At 42.2% G+C, this 22,117-nt stretch overlaps 1 protein-coding gene across 4 annotated transcripts in view; it reads right to left on the reverse strand.

The window, feature by feature from the left end:
• Positions 1–22,117, reverse strand: part of VIT (vitrin) — a 1,808,828-nt gene that overhangs the window by 1,180,760 nt on the left and 605,951 nt on the right. For all 4 annotated transcript variants that reach the window (XM_078648825.1, XM_078648826.1, XM_078648823.1 and 1 more), the window contains one exon: positions 22,018–22,083. In XM_078648825.1, the coding sequence (XP_078504951.1) occupies positions 22,018–22,083 (66 nt within the window). The remainder of the gene's footprint in view (positions 1–22,017; positions 22,084–22,117) is intronic.

Below are 22,117 nucleotides of genomic sequence, written 5' to 3' on the forward strand. Positions count from 1 at the left end.
GGGTGGAAACACCAAAGGAAACTTTGAATCACATTCGATCCCAACAGCCCAGGTCAGGTTCTTTTGGTGGATCCCTCAGTTGCGGGTGTGAAGGTGTGCAATGATTTCCCTGAAGTATTTTCCAAGTAGCTAGGTTTACTTAGGGATTACCAACACTCCATTAAGTTAAAATCTATCACATATCTGGTGGCACACAAGGCCAGTCCCATACCTTACCTAATGCATGCCCCCCTTTGCACAGAGCTAGACAGATGATTGTCATTGGGTGTAATTGAACCTATTGAGTGCTCACAGTGGCTGGCCCCCATTGTTCTCACCACCAAAGCATCTAGTAAAGACATCAGACTATGTGTTGACCTCAGGGACCTCAATCCGAAGGTCTGGGTGGACAGGCACTCCCTTCCACGCATTCATGAGGTCCTTACCCTTATCAAAGGAGCGAGGTGTTTCAGCATTCTTGATTTGTCTTCAGCCTACCACCAAGTAGAGCTCCACCCTGATTCATGTCACCTCACCTCCTTTGTGACGCCTCAGGGGGCATTCCAATTCCTTTGTATGCCGCTTGGGTTGGCATGCAGCAAGTTCTGCAAGATCTTCCCAGAACCCTCTGCTTTCAGGATGATATACTCATCTATGGGAAGGATCTGGAGGCACATAATACCACCCTCAGAATGACGTTAACCAACTTGGGAAAAGCTGGTCTCACTCTCAAAAAGGAAAAATTTTGCATTGGTATGGGATCGGTTGAGTACCTTGAGTACATCATTTCTCAAGATGGTATCAAACCAAAACTGGACCTGGTGGACGCTATTCGCAACACTGCGGCTCCTAAGTGAGTTCAAGATCTCATATCCTTTTTGGGCATATCCGAATAGTATTCTAAGTCTGTGAGAAATTACACCTCCATAGTTAAACCCCTACGGAATTTCTTCAAATCCAGAACTCCCTTTGTGTTTGTCCGATGACTGTCAGGATGCTTTTGTAACTGCAAATGAAAGCATCATTGCTTTCCCATCCCTGGGTAGGTTCGGCCTCAGCAAACCCGCGATCCTTTGCACCGATGCTAGCAATAAAGGTTTGGGAGCTAGTCTCACCCAAATTATGATGATGAAGAACAGATCGTCGCATTTGCCTCTCATGCTCTCAAAGGTACAGAATTGAACTACTCGGTGATGGCAAAAGAGGCACTTGCTTGCTTTTGGGCGATCAAACACTTCCGGTTCTTTCTGTGGGGTATTCCATTTACGATAAAGACCGACCACAAACCTCTAATGTTCACATTTAACACAAAGGGGCAAATAGAACTGGTTCTCAAAACACTGTTGCTGTTTTTTGTCACGTTCTCCACCTGTGGTGGGAAGCAATACTGTCTCTTGTGATTGTGACGATGTGATACTGCAACTTACCTGTTTGAACAAGGAGGAATGGGACAATGGCATGCAAGCTGATGCTGAAATGAGTTCTATCAAATAATTCATCAAAAATTGTTGGTCTGCTAAAAAAAGTGACGTTCCAACTACTGTGTTATAAGGCTATAATTAAATATACAAGAAGGTATGGTGTGCCGAGGGGAAAAAGTGATCCCACCGGAGAATTTAAGAGAGAAAATCATAGAATTGGCTCATATGAGACATTTAGGACACAGTCTTACCAAGAACAAAATCCGCTTGGACTAATGTGGTGGCCAGCCATGGATGCGATAACCGAGAACTTAGTGAAAAATTGCTTGGACTGTAGCCACGGTAACAAAATTCACCAAACCCACATGTCTCCTCTTTCTCCTGTTGAGGTTCCTGACCGGCCATGGTCCAAGTTTGCCCTTGACATAATAGGTCCCCTCAACCAGAAAACATTGACTGAATGCTTTATCTTAGTACTAGTGGACTATCACACTCGTTGAGTGGTTTACAAATGTGCTCATCAAATAGACACAAGAGTTCTCACACAGTTCTTAGAAGGCGTGTTCTTTGAGGAAGGCATACCTGACACCCTTATAACAGACAATGGAGTGCAGTTAAATTCGGATAATATGAAAGAGTTTCTCTCGCACAAGGGCATTACTCATCACAAATCAGCCTTGTAATGTCCCCGTGCCAATGGATTAGTGGAGCGGATCAATTGCATTTTCGAAGAATGCCTTCAGAGGGCAGAAGTTATGGGAACACCGGCCAGTTCTGCTTTAATGGAGACAACTTAGGCTTATCGCTCCACTCCCAACAGTGTGACAGTAATTTCTCTGTTCACCTCTCTCAAAGGGAGGATTCCTAAAACAAGTATCTTCCTCCAGTATTGATAAGGAATGAAACATGTGTGGTCAACCGCAGTGAAATATGAAAAAAAGGTTGATGACCACCAGGTCAAATACAAGGAAAGATATGACCAGACCAAACACGTCAAGGCCCAACGGTTCAAAGAGGGGGAATGGGTCCGTGTGTACTTGCCCAAACCACTCAGAAGAGAAGCGTCCACGTTTTCTGAGACTTGCATAATATCAAGGGTGGGAAAAAATGTAGTCGACCTAGATAACGGACAAACCTGGAGCATGGACAGAATCATCCCTCACAAGCAAGGAGGTGACGTTGAAAATAGTTGGAATGTAGAGCGAGAGTCAGAGGTACTCAGTCCCAGGAGATCTATGAGAAACAGAAGTACACCGGTGTGGATTAGAGACTATTATGTTAAGTGAGGGGTCATTGCATTTTTATTGCTCATTTATATTCTTCTTATGTGAAGTGATGGTTCTGTATTGGTATGCCCTTGCATTCGTTCTTCCATTTCCTCGTTTCATGTTCCTTCTCTTCTTTCTCCTTCCACTCTCCTTTCGGTACCTTCTGTTCTCCACCTTCTCCCCCATTCAGCTCTGTTCCTTTTTCTGCCCTAAGCAGGGAGGTGTGTTGTAATCTTCCCTTAATTGGTACATTCCTCCCCCCCGTTCTTTCCCAGTTGGTTCCACCCTTGTCATAGTTTGCCAACAGTCCATAGTGCCCTCCAGCTGACTGGAACCTGTGGTGGTGTGAAGACGAATAAAGAAGTTCTCTTACCTTACTCAGTCTTCGTCTTCTTTGTAACAGAAACCATTTTGTGACGACTTGCAAGGCGAAGAGAAAAGTAGGTCACAGCATGAATACAAAAAAGCTGACCAAATTCTACTTCAGGGACATTTGATGTGATCCTACAAGGCTAAGCGGTCATACTAACTGAGGCAAATCGAAGCCAAACAAAGTCGATCATAGTCTAAATCTGAGGTCTCTTAACTATGGCCCACTGCAAGATTGTATCTGTCCCGCAGAGTCCGCATGACTGTAATACACCGCTGGTGTCCTCCTGGGCTTCATACTGATTGTTTACTTCAAAACATTATTCCTAACAGTAAGAACAGCTCAAATAGCTGGATGGATCTTTACCAGTTTTAGCCACAAGGTATCAGAATAGGACAAAGATGGAAAAATAGAAAACCGACTAGGAAAATAAAACATGTTGTTTGTCCTTCAATCTATATTGCATATAGAAGTGAGGACAAACAAAAAATGTATTATTCTAGCCAGTTTTCTATTTTTGCTTCTTTTACTGTCAGAAAGATAGCAGAAATGCCCAAAGGACAGACCGATTAGAAATAAGCCCTGCAACAGAAAAAAACAGACTCTTACTTTTACACTGAAAAAGTAAGAGTCTTTTTTTCTATTTGCAGGAAGCTGAGGAGGAAAACTGAAGAAAGACCGAAGAAAGTAATGTGGCTGGAGAGGAATGCCAGTCTACCTGCAGAACTTGCCTCAAGAGGTGTAAAAGCCTTGTTTGTTCAATCTGTTGGAGCAGAGGAACAATCCATTTCCAGAAGCTGAACAGTAGTGTTTTGAAGTAAACTATCAACATGAAGCCCTTTTAACTGCTGCTGCTCTATCTTGTATTGTGTCTGGCTGCTTTGGAAACTTTACTAGGACCAGAATCGTGGCCAAGTTGCATCTAGAAACTAGGCCAAAAACTGTTCGGTGACAGAGAGATGTTTTTAAAGTGGCTAAATGCAGTGAGTCAGCACGAAGGAAGGAAAGAGAAATGCAAATAAGGAACGAACACAGGAATGTTAAAAGGAAGCAGGATAGAACAAAGGTACAAGAAAAGGGTAGAAGGAAGGAAAAAAGGATGGAAAGAGTACATGTAAGGGAGAAGGAAGAACATTAAAACTTAAGTTTGGAAAGAAGAAGGAAGGAATAAAAAAAGAGAAATAAGGAAAGCAGAAAAATAGAATTAAATAATGGGAAGAGGAAATCAAAAATGGATGAAAGGATGATGGAAGAATAAGAAAAAGAAGGATGGTAAGAAGGGGCAAAGGAAGGATGGGAGGATAGTAAGAAGAAAGGGAGTCACAAGAGAGAATGTGAAAACAACAAGAAGAATGAGTAGGAGTAAGGATAGCTATGGAGGAAAATTAAACAGGAACCTAAAGAAGGAACATAAAGGACAAAAGGCTAGAACAAGAAAGAAACACAAATGAAAAGAATGGGCAGAATGAAAAAATGGTGGAAAGAATGAATGAACGAAGAATGGAAAAGAAAAATCTAAATAAATGGAAAGACAGATGGAGAGAAAAGGGGGAAAATGAGAAAAAAACAGCTAAAAGTGTCTGTTTTTTCGCCCCACAAATATTTGTAAAATATACCATGTGGCCTTCATACTGAAATGTCTGGTCTGAATCATCAACAAGAAGTTTCTCAGTATGAGTTTCCAATGAAGTTTCCAGTGAAGTTGAAAAGAACAATTCTGCAATGTTGATGTTTACTTATAAAAGGCATGAACATGTAGTACTATTCGAATGTGAAGAAAAATCCAAAGTGAAGAAAATCGACATAAAAAAATACCAAAAACTTTCAAACATTTTCCGAAGATCACTCTAAAGATAAATGGGTGTTCAATAACATTCATAATTGATAGCAGTGCATCGATAAATATCATGCCTGAGGAGATGTATCAAGTGTTATCTCCATTACCACAACTTACAAAGTCAAAGACTAAAGTTTACACATGGGCTACCTCAACACCCTTAAAAAATGAATGTTTGTTTGTAGCTATGATGAAACATAAGAAAACTGTGGTACAAGCGCCTATTCATGTACTTCAAGAAACCTCTTCAAGTACCTGTTTCCTGAGTTTTAACACTGCTGCTATGGGACTGGTATCATCCTGTTGCTCAAAGACACAGACAAGTTGCATTTCACTTGCAAAAAGGAACTTAATGTGTTGCTTAAACGTGACTTTATTGAACACTCCACCGGTCCGACAAGATGGGTTTTTCCTATTGTCATAGTGCCTAAAAGAGACAGTGAAGGAGCTGTACGCACATGCTTAGACATGCATCAGGCCAACAAGGCAATTGAGCGAGAGAGTTCACACATTGCTGATATGATATCTCCATTGAATGGTGCACAGTTCTTCTCTCAATTTGACCGAAATAAAGGATATCACCAATTGGAACTTGAAGAAATATCCATGAACAGCACAATATTTTCTACGCATATTGGTTTGTTCTGATACAAGCAATAGAGTTTTGGTATATCCTCTGCTGCTGAACTTTTCCAAGATGTCATTCGATGAATCATACAGCCTGTAGTGAATGCATTTAACTATAGTGATGCTATATTGTTTTTCGAAGCCACACAGAAAGAGCATGACAAAGCTCTCATGCAAACATGTTTGCTGAAAGATGCAGGCTTACCTCTGAATGCTGACAAATGTGAATTCCACAAGGGAAACTTGAAATTCTTTTGCAATGTCTTTTCTGATGCGGGTATGAAACCTGATCCAGCTAAAGTACAAGCATTGTGTACTGCAAATCCGCCACAAGACATTTGTATGTTGCAATCATTTCTTGTAATGGCAGTAACTGTTTTACATACATACAAGACTTTTTCTACTGTCAGTGCACCATTACGAGAACCAAAGAAAAAACAAAGTGTCTTTTAATTGGTCACATGAATGTGAGAAGAGCTTCCAAATAATCAAGTCAGCCAATGAGAGTGCCACTGTAATGGCTTACTTTGATCCCAAACTACACACAGAGGTTGTAGTTGATGCTAGCCCTCTTGGGTTAAGCGTAATCCTGGCATAACACAACGTACAACCAATTGCATGCATACACCAGTAAATGCCTGTCACAAACAGAAAGTGCTTACTCGCAAACTGAGAAAGAATGTTTGGCAGTGGTCTTGGCTTGTGAATTTTTTCATGTATTCTTGTACAAAAAGTCTTTCACAGCAATGACTGATCATGAAGCACTGTTGGCTGGCGATATTTAATAATCCCAAAGCCAAAATACCTCCTCAATTAAATGTTGGGGTTTGAGATTAAAAGAATACAGCTATACGATTCTTCATCATCCAAGAAAACATCACAATCCTGTTGCTTATTTTTCAGGAGCACCATTACGATGCTCTGGAACCCCACCTAGAGCTGCAATTCGTACTAGAGAAATGGTGGCACGAATGGTACAACACTATATGGAAAAGAACCATACAGTAGATGAAATCCAATGGTTCATTATTGAAAAAGTTCAACCAAAGCAAGGTCAAGATTCTGAAACCATAAGAAAAAAAGTGGGGTGTATGGGATTTTCATACTAGATACTGCCAAGAAGGACCTTAACCAGGATAAACCCCGGGAACAGACAAATACATTCAATAATTATAGCTTATCCCGTTAGACATACCTATATATATTATTATAGGGTATGTACACAGCAAAATAATTAGTATAATATTGGCATTGAGCAAATCTAACGGCATACAATTACACATATCTAACTTAATTTGCTGATTGTTGTTGTCCATCAATATTAAATCTATGAACATCTCAATCATACTAGATTCATGCCCTATTCTTTAGAGTTTTTGCTGGAAAATAGCAACTGAATATATCTAGATGGACATTAATTATCATCTTTGTCCCCTAATTACAACAACAACAAGGTTATCCACTTCAAGATGGCGACGTAAAATCCAATTCATTGTCCATATTATTCAGTAATTGCTAATCCATCTAGCCATACCTATACAAAATCATTATAGGGAAAATACATGGCAAACACATAGGGCCCCATTAGGATGGCGGGCGGATCACCCCCGCCGGGCCAGCGGTATTCTCCGCCGGCCCGGCGTGGGCGATCAGCCCGCCATCCGTGCAGAAATGACCCCCGCCATATTACAATGGCTGGGGGGTCCGCGGCGGACGGAAAGACTGTCCGCTGCTTTTCCGCCCGGCCGACATGTCCACCAGGCGGAAAAGGGTTCTATATGGTGCCGGTGTCTGAAAGACACCGCCAGCCATATTAGAATGTGACTTTTGAAATGCCTTTCCGTGGCGGCATTGCTGCCACGGAAAGTCATGCGGAGTCTGCTTGGGGAGCCCGTTGTGGGCCTCCAGGGAATCCAGGGGTGGGGGTGCACATGGGGGGTACCACTGCAGTTCCATGCACAACATGGCAGGCACCGCGCGGTGCCAGCCATGTTGTGCATCGAAGTGCACAACATGCCTTCCTGGCATTGTGGCGGGAGGTGCTGAGTGCACCGCCCGCCACAATGTTAGGAATGCAGGATGCGCCCGCCACTGTGTTGGGCACATCCTAATGGCACCCACGGGACCCCAGCCCTTACGGCAGGCGGTCCCTTTTTACGACGGGATGGCGGGCGGATAAAATCCGCCCGCCATCCTAATTTGCCCCGTAGTATTTAATGACTTGGAGTCAATCTAACAGCATATAATGATATATATTTAACTCAAGTTGCCGATTATTGTTGTCCATTAATACTAAATGTATGAACTTCTTGACAACACTGTTTATTTTCTACCCTTTTGAGCTTTTGCTGAAAAATTGCAATGTCCTTAACTGAATAGATCTAGATGGACATCAATTACCATCTTTTTCGCCAACACAAAGTCCCTTAACTATAACAAGAACAATGTTATCCACTTCAAGATGGTGACAAAATATCCAACTCAGCGTCCTAGTCTGAATACAAACGTCACAGCTTTCTATGTTCTACGCAATAAAACGGAGGCTGTGACCACATTTAGTTACGTAAGTCAGTACGTCTAACGTTCGCATTTAAATCCCAGTAACGTACACGCTTCGAGTTTCCCAGCCCGGTCTCCCTGTCAATACCAGACTGCTGATCGTGCACTGTAAGTACAAGCTCTGGTTTCTTTATCCTGTTGATAATGCACTCCAACACCACCTACTAAATTAATGCTCTGCCTTATTTCAATAGAAGGTTTTAAGTGACTATTAGGAAGATAGGCCTCAACCAAAACAATCCTTATACTAACTAAAATCAAGGCTGTCCATTGTATATAAATATCTTTAGTAAGTATGTATAGTGGCCTTTCACTTTAAATATAATTATAAGCAGAGATTTCCATATCTTCAGCATAAAATCACATCCTTATGAAATCTCCATTCATTCATTGATAACTTTATTTCGCCCACCAGGGCCATAAAAGCACATAATAAAATACATAGATTCAATACAGTTAAGAAAAAATAGGTTAAAAACTGACAAACTACAATGACTTTAGTGTTAATAATAAATTAGACATTTTCTAAAAACATATGCTAAGTTAAAAACTTATTAAATCATGTAAAGTAGTTATCATGAGGACTCAATAATTATCAATAAATACAATAGCAAAAAGTTCATCAGGTAATCATTGTATAAGGGAGTTACGTCGCTTCAGCCACATTGCGTTTAAGAAGCGAGACACTGCAAAAACTATCGGGGGTGTGTATCAAATTTTAGAACTCTCAGAGCCGTGGAGCATTCCCTGAATCCGACGTTCCTACAGATAGGTTTGACCCAACATCTGCGTGCTGCCTGATATTTGGGACAGAAAAAAAGTACATGAGTTTCATTTTCTAGATGGTGATTACATGATGGGCACTCAGTGCTTTGGTTAGTGTCCCATTTGCAAGTAAAAGATTTGATTGGCAAACTACCCATCCTGAACTGCATGTACAATTTCCTTGACATAGCCGGGAAGATCACATCCAAAAACTGTTCCAATTTGTACTCTACTTTTACGTGGAGGAACTGGGATGTCAACTTGCCGAGTGTAGTGCTCCTGTGTAGGTGGGTTATGTTGTAGTATCTACAGTGGTGCACAAGGTTGGTCTTAGTTATTGTTGCGCAAGCTACTTCTGGTGTAGCCCACAGCTCTGGCAAACCAATTCTACTGGTGTATTTCTTGATGTGATTTAACCATGGAATCTTTTTATCTCTGATATCTACCCAGACATTGCTAAGCTCATTCTTGTAGGCAGATAATTCGGGAGAAGTCCACAGTCTTCTCCAGTATATTAGTGGCCTTAGTGCTGCCTCCTCCTCAATAGGAAGGAGCCCTATATCCAGTCTGAGGGGTATTAGAGGAGTGCTGACAGGCAGCCCCAAGAAGTTCCTCATAAATTTTCAGTCTTCGTGAGGTTGGTAAGCTTGTTGTGCCCCCATAGCTCAGCTCCATACATCGATGCTGCTCTAACCTGCACTTTGTAAATTTCTAAGGCAGGTGCATAAGGCTTGTAGGCCGAGAGTCTATACATTTTGGTTAACCCTCCGGCTTTTTGTCCCATTTTGAGAGCTGCCTTTGACAGCTGGGTACCCCAGTTCAGGTGTTCTTCGAGCGTGATTCTCAGACACTCAAAGGTTTTTACCCTTTCTAAGGGAGTACCATCTAATACTGGGTTTTGGCGGGTCTTACTAGGAGGGTTGAAAATCATAAACTTGGCTTTGGCCAAATTGATTTCCAATCCTCTTAGTGCACAAAAATTGGCAAAGCCGTCCAGGACGCGTTGTATCCCCATTGACGTTCTGGATAACAAAAAGGTGTCATCCGCGAACATCAATGCGGGTACCCAACCTGAGGCCAGCCTCGGGGCATCGATGTCCTTTATGCCCACGAAGTGGATCCACAAGTCCATTTATATAAATACTGAAGAGGGTAGGGGCCAGGACGCACCCCTGGCGGACTCCCTTTCCTACCGGAAACCGTTTGGAAAGCTCTCCTTGTCTCCCACACCTAACCTGGGCATAAGTTTCTGTGTGTAGCCTGATTAGGACATCCAGAATGTAAGGAGGTAGACCTAGATCTGCGAGAACTTTCCACAATTTTCCCCTAGGCACTAGGTCAAATGCAGACTTCAGGTCCACGAAAATGAGGTAGAGGCTGCCACCCTCTACACTCACTGCTCTCCAATACAGGACCTGAAGTCTGAATAACTGTTCAGTGGTTGACGTACCTGCCCTAAAGTCAGCCTGGAGAGGACTCAATATCTAATTTTCCTCAATCCAGGCTTGCACCCTATCCAGGATCATTCGACCCTTCAGCTTCTGCGTGTTATCTATTAGACTGATGGGCCTATAATTTGATGGTAAGAGAGGGCAGCCTTTTTTGTGAATGGGTACTATTTCTGCCCCTTGCCAACTTTCAGGTGGATCCATTCCCCTCAGGATAGAGTTGTAAAGCACACAGAGATAGGGGGCCCATATTTCAGGTTGGGACCTAAACAAGTCCCCAGGTAGTCTGTCCAGTCCGGGTGCCTTATTTGGCACTAGTTTGTTGATAGCAGAAACAACTTCTGCAAGAGTAATTTCCTGTTCCCCACCCAGTCGATACTCGTGGGTGGGGAGGAAGCAGAAAATGCTACTGCATCTTCACTTGAACAAGCGTACAAAGATCCAAAGTGTCCCTCCCATACAATTGGGGATATATTAGGTTCAATTGCCGCTTTAGGCTCTCGCCCACCACCACTCACTATGGCCCAGAAGAATTTCAGATCTCTATTCTGGAGCGAAATTCTCAGTTCCTCCCATTTGTTGGCATCCCAATCTTTCTTAGCATTTATGATAGCCCGTTTATATAGATGTCTATGTTCCTTGATACCTGTCCTATCCCTGGCTTTAATAGCTTCCAATAAGTCTTTATTGGTGCTTCGACAAGACGAGTTATACCAAGGATGTGACGGGAGGGGTTTTACCTTTAAGCTAACTTTTGGGTAGAACATCTCCAGGAGACTAGCAGTCAGCTGGCTATGGATTTCTAGCGGCCTGGTCACCTGGCCTGCTTGTGGACCCATTTGCACCACCTCTGCTATTTCCTTAAGGTAAGGCACGACCCACTGATAGATACTTGCCAATTTGTCTGGGCAATCCTGAATATAGGGCCATTTTACCCTCCTCCTATTGTTATGTAGCAGGAGTGGTTCGTGTGCTGGTGGGAGTGGTTCAAAATTGTTCACCAGGCCCCAGCTTCCTGGCTTAAGTGACATCACTAGAGCATTATGGTCACTGTCTCTCCGTCTGACAATCTGGAAATCAAGAATCCTGTCCCAGGAGCGACATTCAACCATAATATAATCTATGATTGAACAATGCCCTTCTCTATTGAACGTAGTTTGCCCCGGACTATCTGATTTGAACCTCCCATTACAGGCCCTCAGGGAAAAGGAGAGTGTTAAGGAATTTATTTGGAGGACCAACGGAGTCCATGCTCTAACTGGAGGAATGCATGGTTCCATTATGTTCCAGTCTTGGTTCTCAATATCCTCATCAAACTTGGTACTCTGATTATCTAAGGGTTCAAACTGGGAGTTAAAGTCCCCCCGACTATTAAAATGGTCCCAGGGTCTAAAGTTGGCAAGTAATTACTAAGATTTTCAACAGTTATAGATTCTGACCCATTCTGAGTCGGCCTTGAGTAGACATTAATTATGGCGAGTCGTTTTTTTTATGGCAATGTTAAGAGGACACATTGAATGTCCATTGAGTTTGTGGGCAGATGCTCTGCTGTTGCACTAAGGTGCGTACCTATCCAAATACGAAGGCCTCCCGAAGGTCTGCCCCTGGTCCTCTTTGTGGCCAATATGTCAAATATAGCATAACCAGTTCGTTTATTACTTTCGAGAGCCCAGGTTTCCTGTAATAGGCAGATATCGTGTTTGCCTATGAACGTGTCCCAGGCAGGGCATAGTAGTTTATTTTTGATCCCTGCAAGGTTCCATGAGAGGATAAGGATATTTCCTTGTTTTACTCGCGATCCATCCCCATGGCCTTCCTTCACTTCTAGGACTGCTGGCACTGAAGTCCCCTCATCTATTTGGGATATTTCACTTAGTCTCCCCTCCTACACATTCAACTATGTGGTTCCAGTTTCATCTTGCCATTTTGTCGGCATCACCCCATCTGATTCAATTACATCGTTCCTCCTAATACTTATACTGTCACGACTCCTTCTTCTAATAGTCACCCCCTTTGTCACACTACTCTGGAAACCATACTGTGCATCAAGACGATCAGCTCCTACTGTGAAAAAGTTTGCCACATCAGTATCCCTTTTAGCGGGAACAACTGATGTTGTCAAGCTGCGCCTCAACCGTCAGTCTACAAGGTCCAGAGTACTGAAACGGTTATCATGGTAAAACACAGCCAAGTCTGGCGTACAATTCTGGGGCCCAAACCACATGTCACTCCCTGCCTGCGCAAAGTGGTCAAAGTTGTCCCTTGTCTCCCACAATTCCCTTCTAAATGCTCTATCTGGGTTAGCAGGGATAGGTATGGCCGGGTAGAAATGGGTCAGGGGTAGGGATTGAATCTGTGTTATTGGACTTCCCATTGGCCAGTTGCAAATGTGGTCTACAGCCCTTCTGTCCCTAAAATTGATCACTACAGTATCCCCCTGTGTCTGTTTCGCCAGTGTGCCTACCTAAGCCACACGTCGTGCGAAAAGGATCTCACCGGAGACTTGCTTTGGAAGCGGCCTGTTTTGTCTCAGCCAGTGAATGCATTTGTTTTTGAGGTCTCTAAATGTTTCTCTTTTCCCTTCTTTCAATTCTGGGACCCCTGCTAATACCACCACATATGGTGTGGACTCTGGGGGAAGGTCTCGGCGAGGGAGGGCAATTGGATCCTGTAGCGTGTTTACCCTGTTTCTTAACTTTTTAATTTTCTCCCCGCCTCTTTCCTGGCCCTGCTCAGCCCTCGCTTTCTTTTAACAGCAGGATCAGGTGCCGGGTTTGTGTCCCTGGATTTGTCTCTGTTGGCGGACCGCGATCTAAGACTCAATTTCGCTATTCCCTGGGTTTCATGGGTAGTTAAAGCAAGTGGTAAACCAGTTACTACAGTGTTCGTGGTTTCAAGGGTACTCGGCATACTGACTGATGCCATCAGTGGTTGCAGGACCTCTCCTTCGAGGCCGGGTGTTATAGCTACAGTCTCGACCGACTGTGTAGTTACTGGTGACAATGCTTGGGCAATCCCACCCAGTGATGACCGTTTATGTAAAAGTGGTTCTGTGGATAGCCTTCTTTCTGTAAGCTCAATCTCATGGGACAGCAATTTAGAAGCTCTTATTAAGAATTGGTCTAAAGTGCCCACAATTGTTGTTCCACCTGTGAGGGATTTTCTCCCCTTTCCTGGCTTGTTGGTGTTCATGGCAGCCTTAGATAATGCTGAATTACCAGGTTGTAAGATGTAATATTAGAACAATGTACTAATAGTCACTGACCTTTTATGAGGCGTTAATTGCAGTGTCAAAGGGGGTGGCCCCGTCCCGTCCTTGGTTGTTCTCGGATGGGCTCAGACGGGCCCGCCCTTGGCCCGGGCTTCGCCCGGCTCATCCCGCAACGCGGAGTTGTGCGCTTCTAAAAGCGCCTCCTGGCGCTGCTGGTGCGTCAGTGGTGCGTGCCGCCGCTGAGAATGCCGGGGATTAAAGTCCCGGGGCGGCGGCGCGGGTAGTGGTGGCGTCCGGTGGCGGCAAGGTTTGATGATAGCCCCCGGTGTCAGCAAAGGACAGGCTGTTCTGCTCCGCTCACAAGGTAATGCTCCCCCCGCTCCACCGAGGTGTGCGCTTCTAAATGCGCCTCCTGGCACTGCTGGCGCGTCAGAGGTGCACGCTGCCGCTGAGAATGCCGGGGATTGAAGTCCCGGGGCGGCGGCGCGGGTAGTGGTGGCGTCCGGTGGCAGCAAGGTTTGATTATAGCCCCTGGTGTCAGCAAAGGACAGGCTGCTCTGCTCCGCTCACAAGGTAATGCTCCATTACATTCTACATTGAGGAATTATATTTAATGAATGAAACATTACTTTAAACGTGTGAGTATCACTTTAATCTCTATTACGAATAATTATCACCACACATTAGAGTATGATATTAACATCAGATATAGACAGATTATATATAATATAAAAAAATATTTTTTGCTGCTATTGAAATATTCATCAAGTTTAGTATATAATTAGAAATGACCCAGGAGTAGGAACTTTGGATCGCATTACATGTAATAGTGCAAAAGTGTCCCTTAAACTGTATGAGAATGAATATACTTAATACATCTTTATATCTAAGCAGCATTTACAGGATATTGCCATCAGAACCTCAGAAATGTCAGTTTCTAGATGCTATATGAATATACTGGACAGGGATTGGAACATCTGTGTCCAATGCAGACTTGGTTAAATATAAAACACAGGTACTGTTGACAATTATAGCTATCAATATGCACCAATAAAGATGAACATATTTATACAACGTGTTTATAGTAATCCAACTTTCTTTGCCTCACTTTCAATCCAAATAGATAATCCCACTGAAAGACTCGGAGTCATACTTGTGGCTAGACCCCTAGTAGCCCCCATCAAATACATCAATAGGTAAATCAATTTTTATGCAATTAATTCTTTACGCATAATACGATGGTTATCGATTGGAATATCACATGAATGCAACATGTCTATTTCCACCTATTGGGACTGCACCAAGCTTTTAACTTCTAACACTGTATTTGGGTTTTGGAATCTATCCTTTATTCACTTGGGTATAAGGTTAATGTCTCAAATTCAGTAGGCTATAGAAGATAGCATAATACATGTGCCCATCATACATAGTTGCGGCACATGTTATTTAATTACAACTTTTCAATTTTATGCACCATCAGGTTCTCCACCCTTCTATACTTAACGCGATAAGTTAAGACGATTTAAACTTAAACGTCATAAATATATACTACTACTAGTTGCCGGACACAGACGCGGGACGATTCAATTGCTGCGATTTGCTACAGCTGCTAAATTATTGGGCGCCCAGCCCAGTTGGCTGAAGATTTGATGCCACTGTCAAATCTTTTTTTTTTTTTAAATCCTTCTAGACGTAGTGTGTCCTCATTACGCTATACTCATTTCTTAAAGTACCTACGGATGACCATAAATAATGATTGGTCCCATCAATTTTTAAACAGATATACAACGCTCAAGCAAATTTTCAGTCTTGAAGATGACCGCATAATTAAACAGCGGTCAAAACGCCGTTGACGCTTCTTTGTGGCCCAAATTGATTAAGGACACTATATTTATGTTTATGTTGTTCCTTTATACTAATATGTAATGGTTTTGTTTGCCACATGTCTGGTTTTTGTCATATGTTTTTCCCATGTATACCAGCATTGTTTGTCTTAAGCATAATTGTTTTTAGAATGGTTTTGTACTACATGTAATAAATAATATCCTTTTTGATACGTGCAATATTGTTTACAGGGCTTCCTTAATCACCTTTTTACTGTATTTTTTCTATTTTTCTCATCTTGAATCTGATAGACCACATATAGTTTTGGGTGTGTTTTCTCACCCTGAACCTATTGTTAAATGTATTAGCTGATTGTCCCGGGTTCGGGGTTTTTGGACAGCCCCTGTGGTTGTTAATGAGTTACTCATCAAGCATTGCAAGTTCAATGAGTTTAATGATAAAGAGGCTATGCGTCTCTGAGTAATAGATGGTTGCCTCTCCGATTCCTTCAGATGACGAATGCTGAAAGAGACATTCAGCTTGGAGCGAGTACTTATGGCTGCAAGAGCGGAGGACAGAGCTGACAAACAGGCAGTTAACATTGAGGCTGGAATTGCCCAAAATGGAATCAGTGCTCAGTGTGAAAAGTATTTCGACTCGAAATGAAAGGCAAAAGGCCATAAAATAATGTCTCCAAAGAAAAAGAAGTTGTGTTTCCGATGTGGATCTTCCTTTTCACATGACGGTAGATGCCCCGACATTGGACAGGTATGCAAAGGCTGTAGGAACGAGAACCATTTTGTAACAGTCTGTGAGGTGAGGGAAAGATCAAGTGTGTCATGTAGAGAAAACAAAACTGAGGCAAGATCAAGTGTGTCAAGTTGAAAAAACAAAATAGATGTCAGAAAGTTCCAGATGTGACATTCTACGCACACCCACAAGGCCAAGCGGCAACATTAGTTGAGGCAAGTAGAAACTAAACGATGTTGAAGCACAAAAATACGAAAGCACGCGCACTTCACCAAGTACATGTTTACTCAGTTTCACTATTGCTGTTGACATGGGGCTGATTTCTGTAAACAACAGTGACAATCCCATCATGAGATAGTGAATCAGTTTTCGTCTTTGTTTTATGGATTAGGAAGACTAAAGACCATGAAAGTGTAACTATAGTTGAGGCAAGTAGAAATTAAACGATGTTGAAGCATACAAAATACGAAAGCGCAGGCACTTCATCAAGTACATTTTTACTCAGTTTTAGTACTGCTGCTGACATGGGGCTGATTTCTATAAACTACAGTGACAATCCCAATCATGAGATAGTGAATCAGTTTTCGTCTTTGTTTTATGGATTAGGAAGACTAAAGACCATGAAAGTGTAACTTCACATAAACGAGGACATTCGTCTTGTTGCTCAACAACATCGTCAAATTGCATTCCATTTTCAAGAGGGTGTTGACAAAGAACTCGATACCTTATTAAAGGATGACATCATTGAGCGATCCACTGATCCAATAATATGGGTATCCACGATAGAGCTAGTACCAAAAAAGGATAGTGAAGGAGTCGCACACCTCTGCGTTGATATGCGCTAAGCCAACAAGGCAATTCAAAGATAACGTCATCCAAGTCTGTACATTACCAACATGATTACACAGCTGAATGGAGCTAAAGTCTTTTCCTGTCTTGATTTGAACAAAGGGTTTCACCATGTTTCATGGGTTGTTTAATTGGACAGCAAGGGTGGCTGGGCACTGTTTATGGTTAGTTTTATGAAATGTGGGTGCGAGTGCAAGACTAATTCATGCATTAGATTAAATTTTGTGTCTCCAATAAGAATGGACAACGTAAATGTGTTAAAAAATAAATTAAATAATTTATGGTTTGTGAGAGATTCGTTGATAGTAGGGTTAACATACAGAGCAAAACACTGTTTATAAAATGAGATAAATGTGGCATATGTAATTATAGTGAATGTTTGTTTGCTTACAGTTACCCCCGAAGAAGGGCCTGTGATGCACGAAATGCACTGGGTCTTAATAAAACAACACTGCTTTGAACAAAATATGCTTTTTCAACGTGTTCTAGGACAAGGCCATTGTGCACAACTTGAACATTAGGAGCTGGAGTATAGCATGCCATCAGTATATGTGGATTATGGTTCAAGATGTACTGAAAATGCGGAATAACATTGGTGAAATATGGTATTAAATGTGCTAAAATTAAAGTATTGCGGAAAATTAATTGCGGAGCTGTGCGGCTGGATTGGGTTGACCGCGTCACCTTACATCACTTGATATCAAATTGTGTGCCAAGGGGACAAGGCACGTGTCCAGCGGGCATGCACTCTTGGAGGATCATGACAAAAACAGATTTAAATAAAAAAATGGTGTGCATTCCACCACCGTCTGTTGATTTAATTACAGTGATGACATACTACATTTTGGGGCACTGGGAAAGGAGCATCATAAAGCTCTTCCACAAGTGTGTTGTATACTTGATGATGCTGGTCTCACTTTAAATTTGGCAAAGTGTAATTTTCCTCAAACAAACTGAAGTTCTTTGGCCATGTCTTTTCTGATGACGGAATGACTCCAGACCCAAACAAATTACAAGCCTTGCCACCCACTTCTCCCCCACAAGATGTAACTATGCTGAGATTCTTCTTTGGTATGGCCAGTTACTGTTCAAAAAATATATGTGACTTTCCCACTGTATCTGCCCCATTGAGAGACTTAACAAAACAAAATATCCCATTTAAACGGTCAAGTGAATGTGAACAAAGTTTCAAGAAAATCAAGCCTGTAATTGTGAATGCAACTGAAATTACATAGTTTGGTCCAAAATTACAGACTGAGATTGTTGTTGATGCAAGCCCAGTTGGTCTGGGTTCCATCCTTGTCCGGCACACTGGACATCCCAATGCTTGTTTCCAGTCCCGTGCTCGCCATGCCACTGTATTCAAGCTAGACTGGTGTATGAGGGGTGGCACCCTGAAACCGGTTCTATAATGCTTCTTTCGAGTCCAGAGAGCTATAATGCTTCTTTCTAGTCCAGAGAGCTTGGCAGTTTTGGCTGGACTGTTCCCATGGCGAGCAGGGTCAAGACTGATTTGCATTTTGTCTGGGTCCAACCTGGAATGGAGTGGTGAGCAAAGTAACAACGGATTTAGGCCCAGATCTCTATACTGGGCAGAATGTTTGACATTGTTTAGACACAGCTACAGCCCAAACTACTGAACGGATTTACACCAAATTTGGCAGAAAAGTAGCTCTTGGTCCAGAAAGCACTCTTTTTGTTAAATGGTGTAAATTCGTTCAGGGGTTTATGAGAATTGTAAAATATACAATTGTGGGCACAGTGGATCCGTGAACCTTCCAGATCTCATGCTTGAGATCTGATTGGCTGCCAACACTTCAAACCAGGAAGTATTGGCAGCCATCTTGTGACTCGGTTGAACAGTCACAAGCAAAAATGTTAAAAAAGGAAAGGGGACAGGGTAGAAATACCCTGACCCCCTAGGCTTGTTCAGTGCCCCAAAAAAGCAGTAAAAAATATATTTTTAGTAGTAATCTCGAAGGATCTGCGAATCTGGCCTAAAATGTAAAGATTTTGTTTAGGCCCCCCGAGTAGGCCTGGTCCTGGAGGTAGTAAACCCTAATGATGGGGGCCCCACACAGGCCCCCTGCATCCACAGGGACTGCCACCTCCCAGGTGCTGATTCAGTGAAATGCGCATTTCCATGACTGGCAGTCCGCAACCTATGAGGAAAGTTGCACCCACCATTTTGTGAATTGGGACACGGTTCCAGGGGGAAAATAAAATCCACAAAAGATATGAGGGGTCAGGATAGAGGTATGCTGACCCCATGGGACTGATGGAGAGGTCTGTGAGGGACACCTTATGGGCAAGAAATTGCCCAAATATGTTAGTTTTTGGGCACACAAGGATCTGTAGAATTGCCATGGTACTCCGTGTGGCCCCCCATGCAGACCACGGATTCAGATCCCAATTAAAAAAACACCCTCTCACACAGTGCTCAGTGCCACAGCCGCCCAGGGTTGAGCTGAGGGTTTTACAGATGACACTTCCTGGACCAAATGGGGTTGGTAAGTGTCAAAGTCAAAAAAAATGTATTGCATAATTAATTAAAATTATTACAAATTCGCATAATAAAATAACCAATGCAAGTTAATACTAATGGTAAGTGTATTACACAGTGAGGTCGCACAACCATGCCATATAATTCACCCTATTTCCTCACACAGACATTTGTTCAAGCTCTGGCCGACAAAAGGTGGTCTATAGATCTTGGTGACAGTTTCACTTAAACTCCCTGTGGAGGTGGTGGATACCACAAATCTTGCCTTTCAAATGATTCTTTTAAAAGGGCCCCGAAATGTTTATATCTATCTTATAAATTTTTATAATAATGATTTTAGTAATGGAGCAAATAGTAATTTTCCTGGTTTGTTTGCTTTTCTTACAAAACTAAAGGCTCAACAATGTACACAGCAATAGAATATTGTCATTTGTGGGGATTTCACCGTACAATCCTCCTTGAATACATGAGATGCATGTAGCGTAACCACATATAATAACATCAGCACATCCTGTGACCACAGGATTTTGGATTTATAAAGATATCTAGCTACTTATGATTTGGTCGAAGCTATGGAATTCACGACTGACGAAAACTGAAGGCACCACCTATCATGGGAGGGGCTGTGTTGCTACGATTGATTACATATGTGCCTCTAGAAATAGTTTGCCACTTTTAGATGGGGCAGTGTACATGAGTCTAGTTACAGTGATCATAATTCTTTGGTAATGATGTTATTGTTGACCATCTGATCCACTGATCCGCCGCTAGTTCAAGATAATGGTTTGAGGTTACAATAGTCACTCAATAATACAAATATATACTTAGCTTGTTTGCTTTCAAGTAATGTGAGCATCTTTTTAAATTGTCTTTCTGATCTGAATGAGGAGTTTGGCATTCAATATGCCTTGGAAAATTGCGTAATTATATCAGAACAGCTCTGTTGAAAAAACCTTTACACAAAAGGCCCTAGATGGTTTGACTTGCATTGTTCACTTGCCAATAGGCATCTCCAGAAGGCCTTATCTACCAAACTTTGAATACCAACGGAAATAGCTCAAGCTCGATCTCAGTAAACGATGAGGACTGGGAGAACTTAACTATTACTGCCTAACAAAAAAACATTATTTTTTGGAACATGCTTTAACAAAGTCGGTCAAGTAGGGATATTATGGTATCTTGTAATATAAATTCTGGATATTGGGTTAAGCACTTTGAGGATATACACCAAACGCCTAAAAATGGTCCCTCGCCATGTGACCTTGAGAAACATTTTGGGAAACACTCAAAATTAAGTTTTTCCATTGAATAAATCATAGAGGGTATCAAAGTCAAGGAGAAAAAGCACTTGGACAAGATAGGGTGATCATCGGCCGTCCAGTAAAAAGCAGTATCGAAATCTGGGGCCCAATTTTTACTAATGTTTTTAATAATCTTAGTCCTGATTGAATAGCGAGGTCCTGGTCACTTTCGAGGATCACGCCAATTTTCCAGAAGGGTGACAGGTTGGAGTCGAAGTGCTACTGACCTATCTCCCTGATTGATACATCAGTTAAGATCGTAGCTAGGATCATCATTAATAGGGTTTGCAATTGGGTCAGTAGTTAACAGATAGTTCATCCGAGTCAGTATGGGTTCATAGAATGGCTGGGTACAGTGGAGCAGTGCTTGAACCTGCATTTTATTATGGAGAAACATATTCTCGACATTGGCTTCCCACTATACCAAATATTCATGGACTTCTCCTCAGCCTTCGATTACATGAACTATAGCAGGCTGTGGAAGCTGTTGTTGGATTTTGGGCTGGATGTAGAGCTGGCACATTTTCTGTACATTCTACATGAGAACGTGATAGCCAGAGTGAGGTATGGGCCTAATGGGGAATCACCAAGTCATTCACACTTGATAATGGCAACTGGCAAAGATGTGTGCAAGTGTTGTTACTCTTCATATCGTATATGAACAACCTAAGCCCAACCCTGACGGCAGGAACTAAGGATATCCCTGACATTGGGTCTCAACCCAGCTGTCTTATGATAGCTGGGTTGAGAGGTTTAAAGTGGGCATGTCTGGCTGGCCGTCCCAAGACAGCCGCCATAGAGACAATGGCACTTTAAAATGTACCCAGGCAGCCCACCCTTCCTGCTGCTGGCATTCAGTAGACCCACCAGAAGCTCTGCATGGGACCAGTGAATAATAAATCAAATTGTGATAAATTACCATGCTCCTCCACTCCAACAGAGGTGTTATGTATCATGATTATACTAGACATTTGTTGTGTGCTGCATGAGAAGTTAAATATGTATCCCATAGTAGATTTGCAGTGATAAATTCAGAATGTTTTAATCAATATTCTGTACAATTGAGATACTACCAAGCACAAGATATTTCTAAAGACACTTTGTGGAGTGGAAGTACTTTGATGCATGAGCATATTTTCAGTGTTTGTAATGGCATTACCAGTTCAATTGAGACAAGTTAGACTGATTTTTGGGAATGTAGGTAATGTGAATACTGACTAGTTTAAACATGCTAGTGCCGCCTAGGATGAAAGAAGAAAAAATATGTGCTCCATAAATATACACATCATAAATGCGAATACTTACATTGTTTTAACTTTTTAGTCTTCCTGGAGTCTTCCTTACTTGCATTTGCCAACATCAGCAACAAAACTAGATAAGACAAACAATTGAACTTAATTAACAT

The sequence above is a fragment of the Lissotriton helveticus genome, chromosome 6 (genome assembly GCF_964261635.1).
Source record: "Lissotriton helveticus chromosome 6, aLisHel1.1, whole genome shotgun sequence".
In the NCBI taxonomy this organism is placed as follows: Eukaryota; Metazoa; Chordata; class Amphibia; order Caudata; family Salamandridae; genus Lissotriton; species Lissotriton helveticus.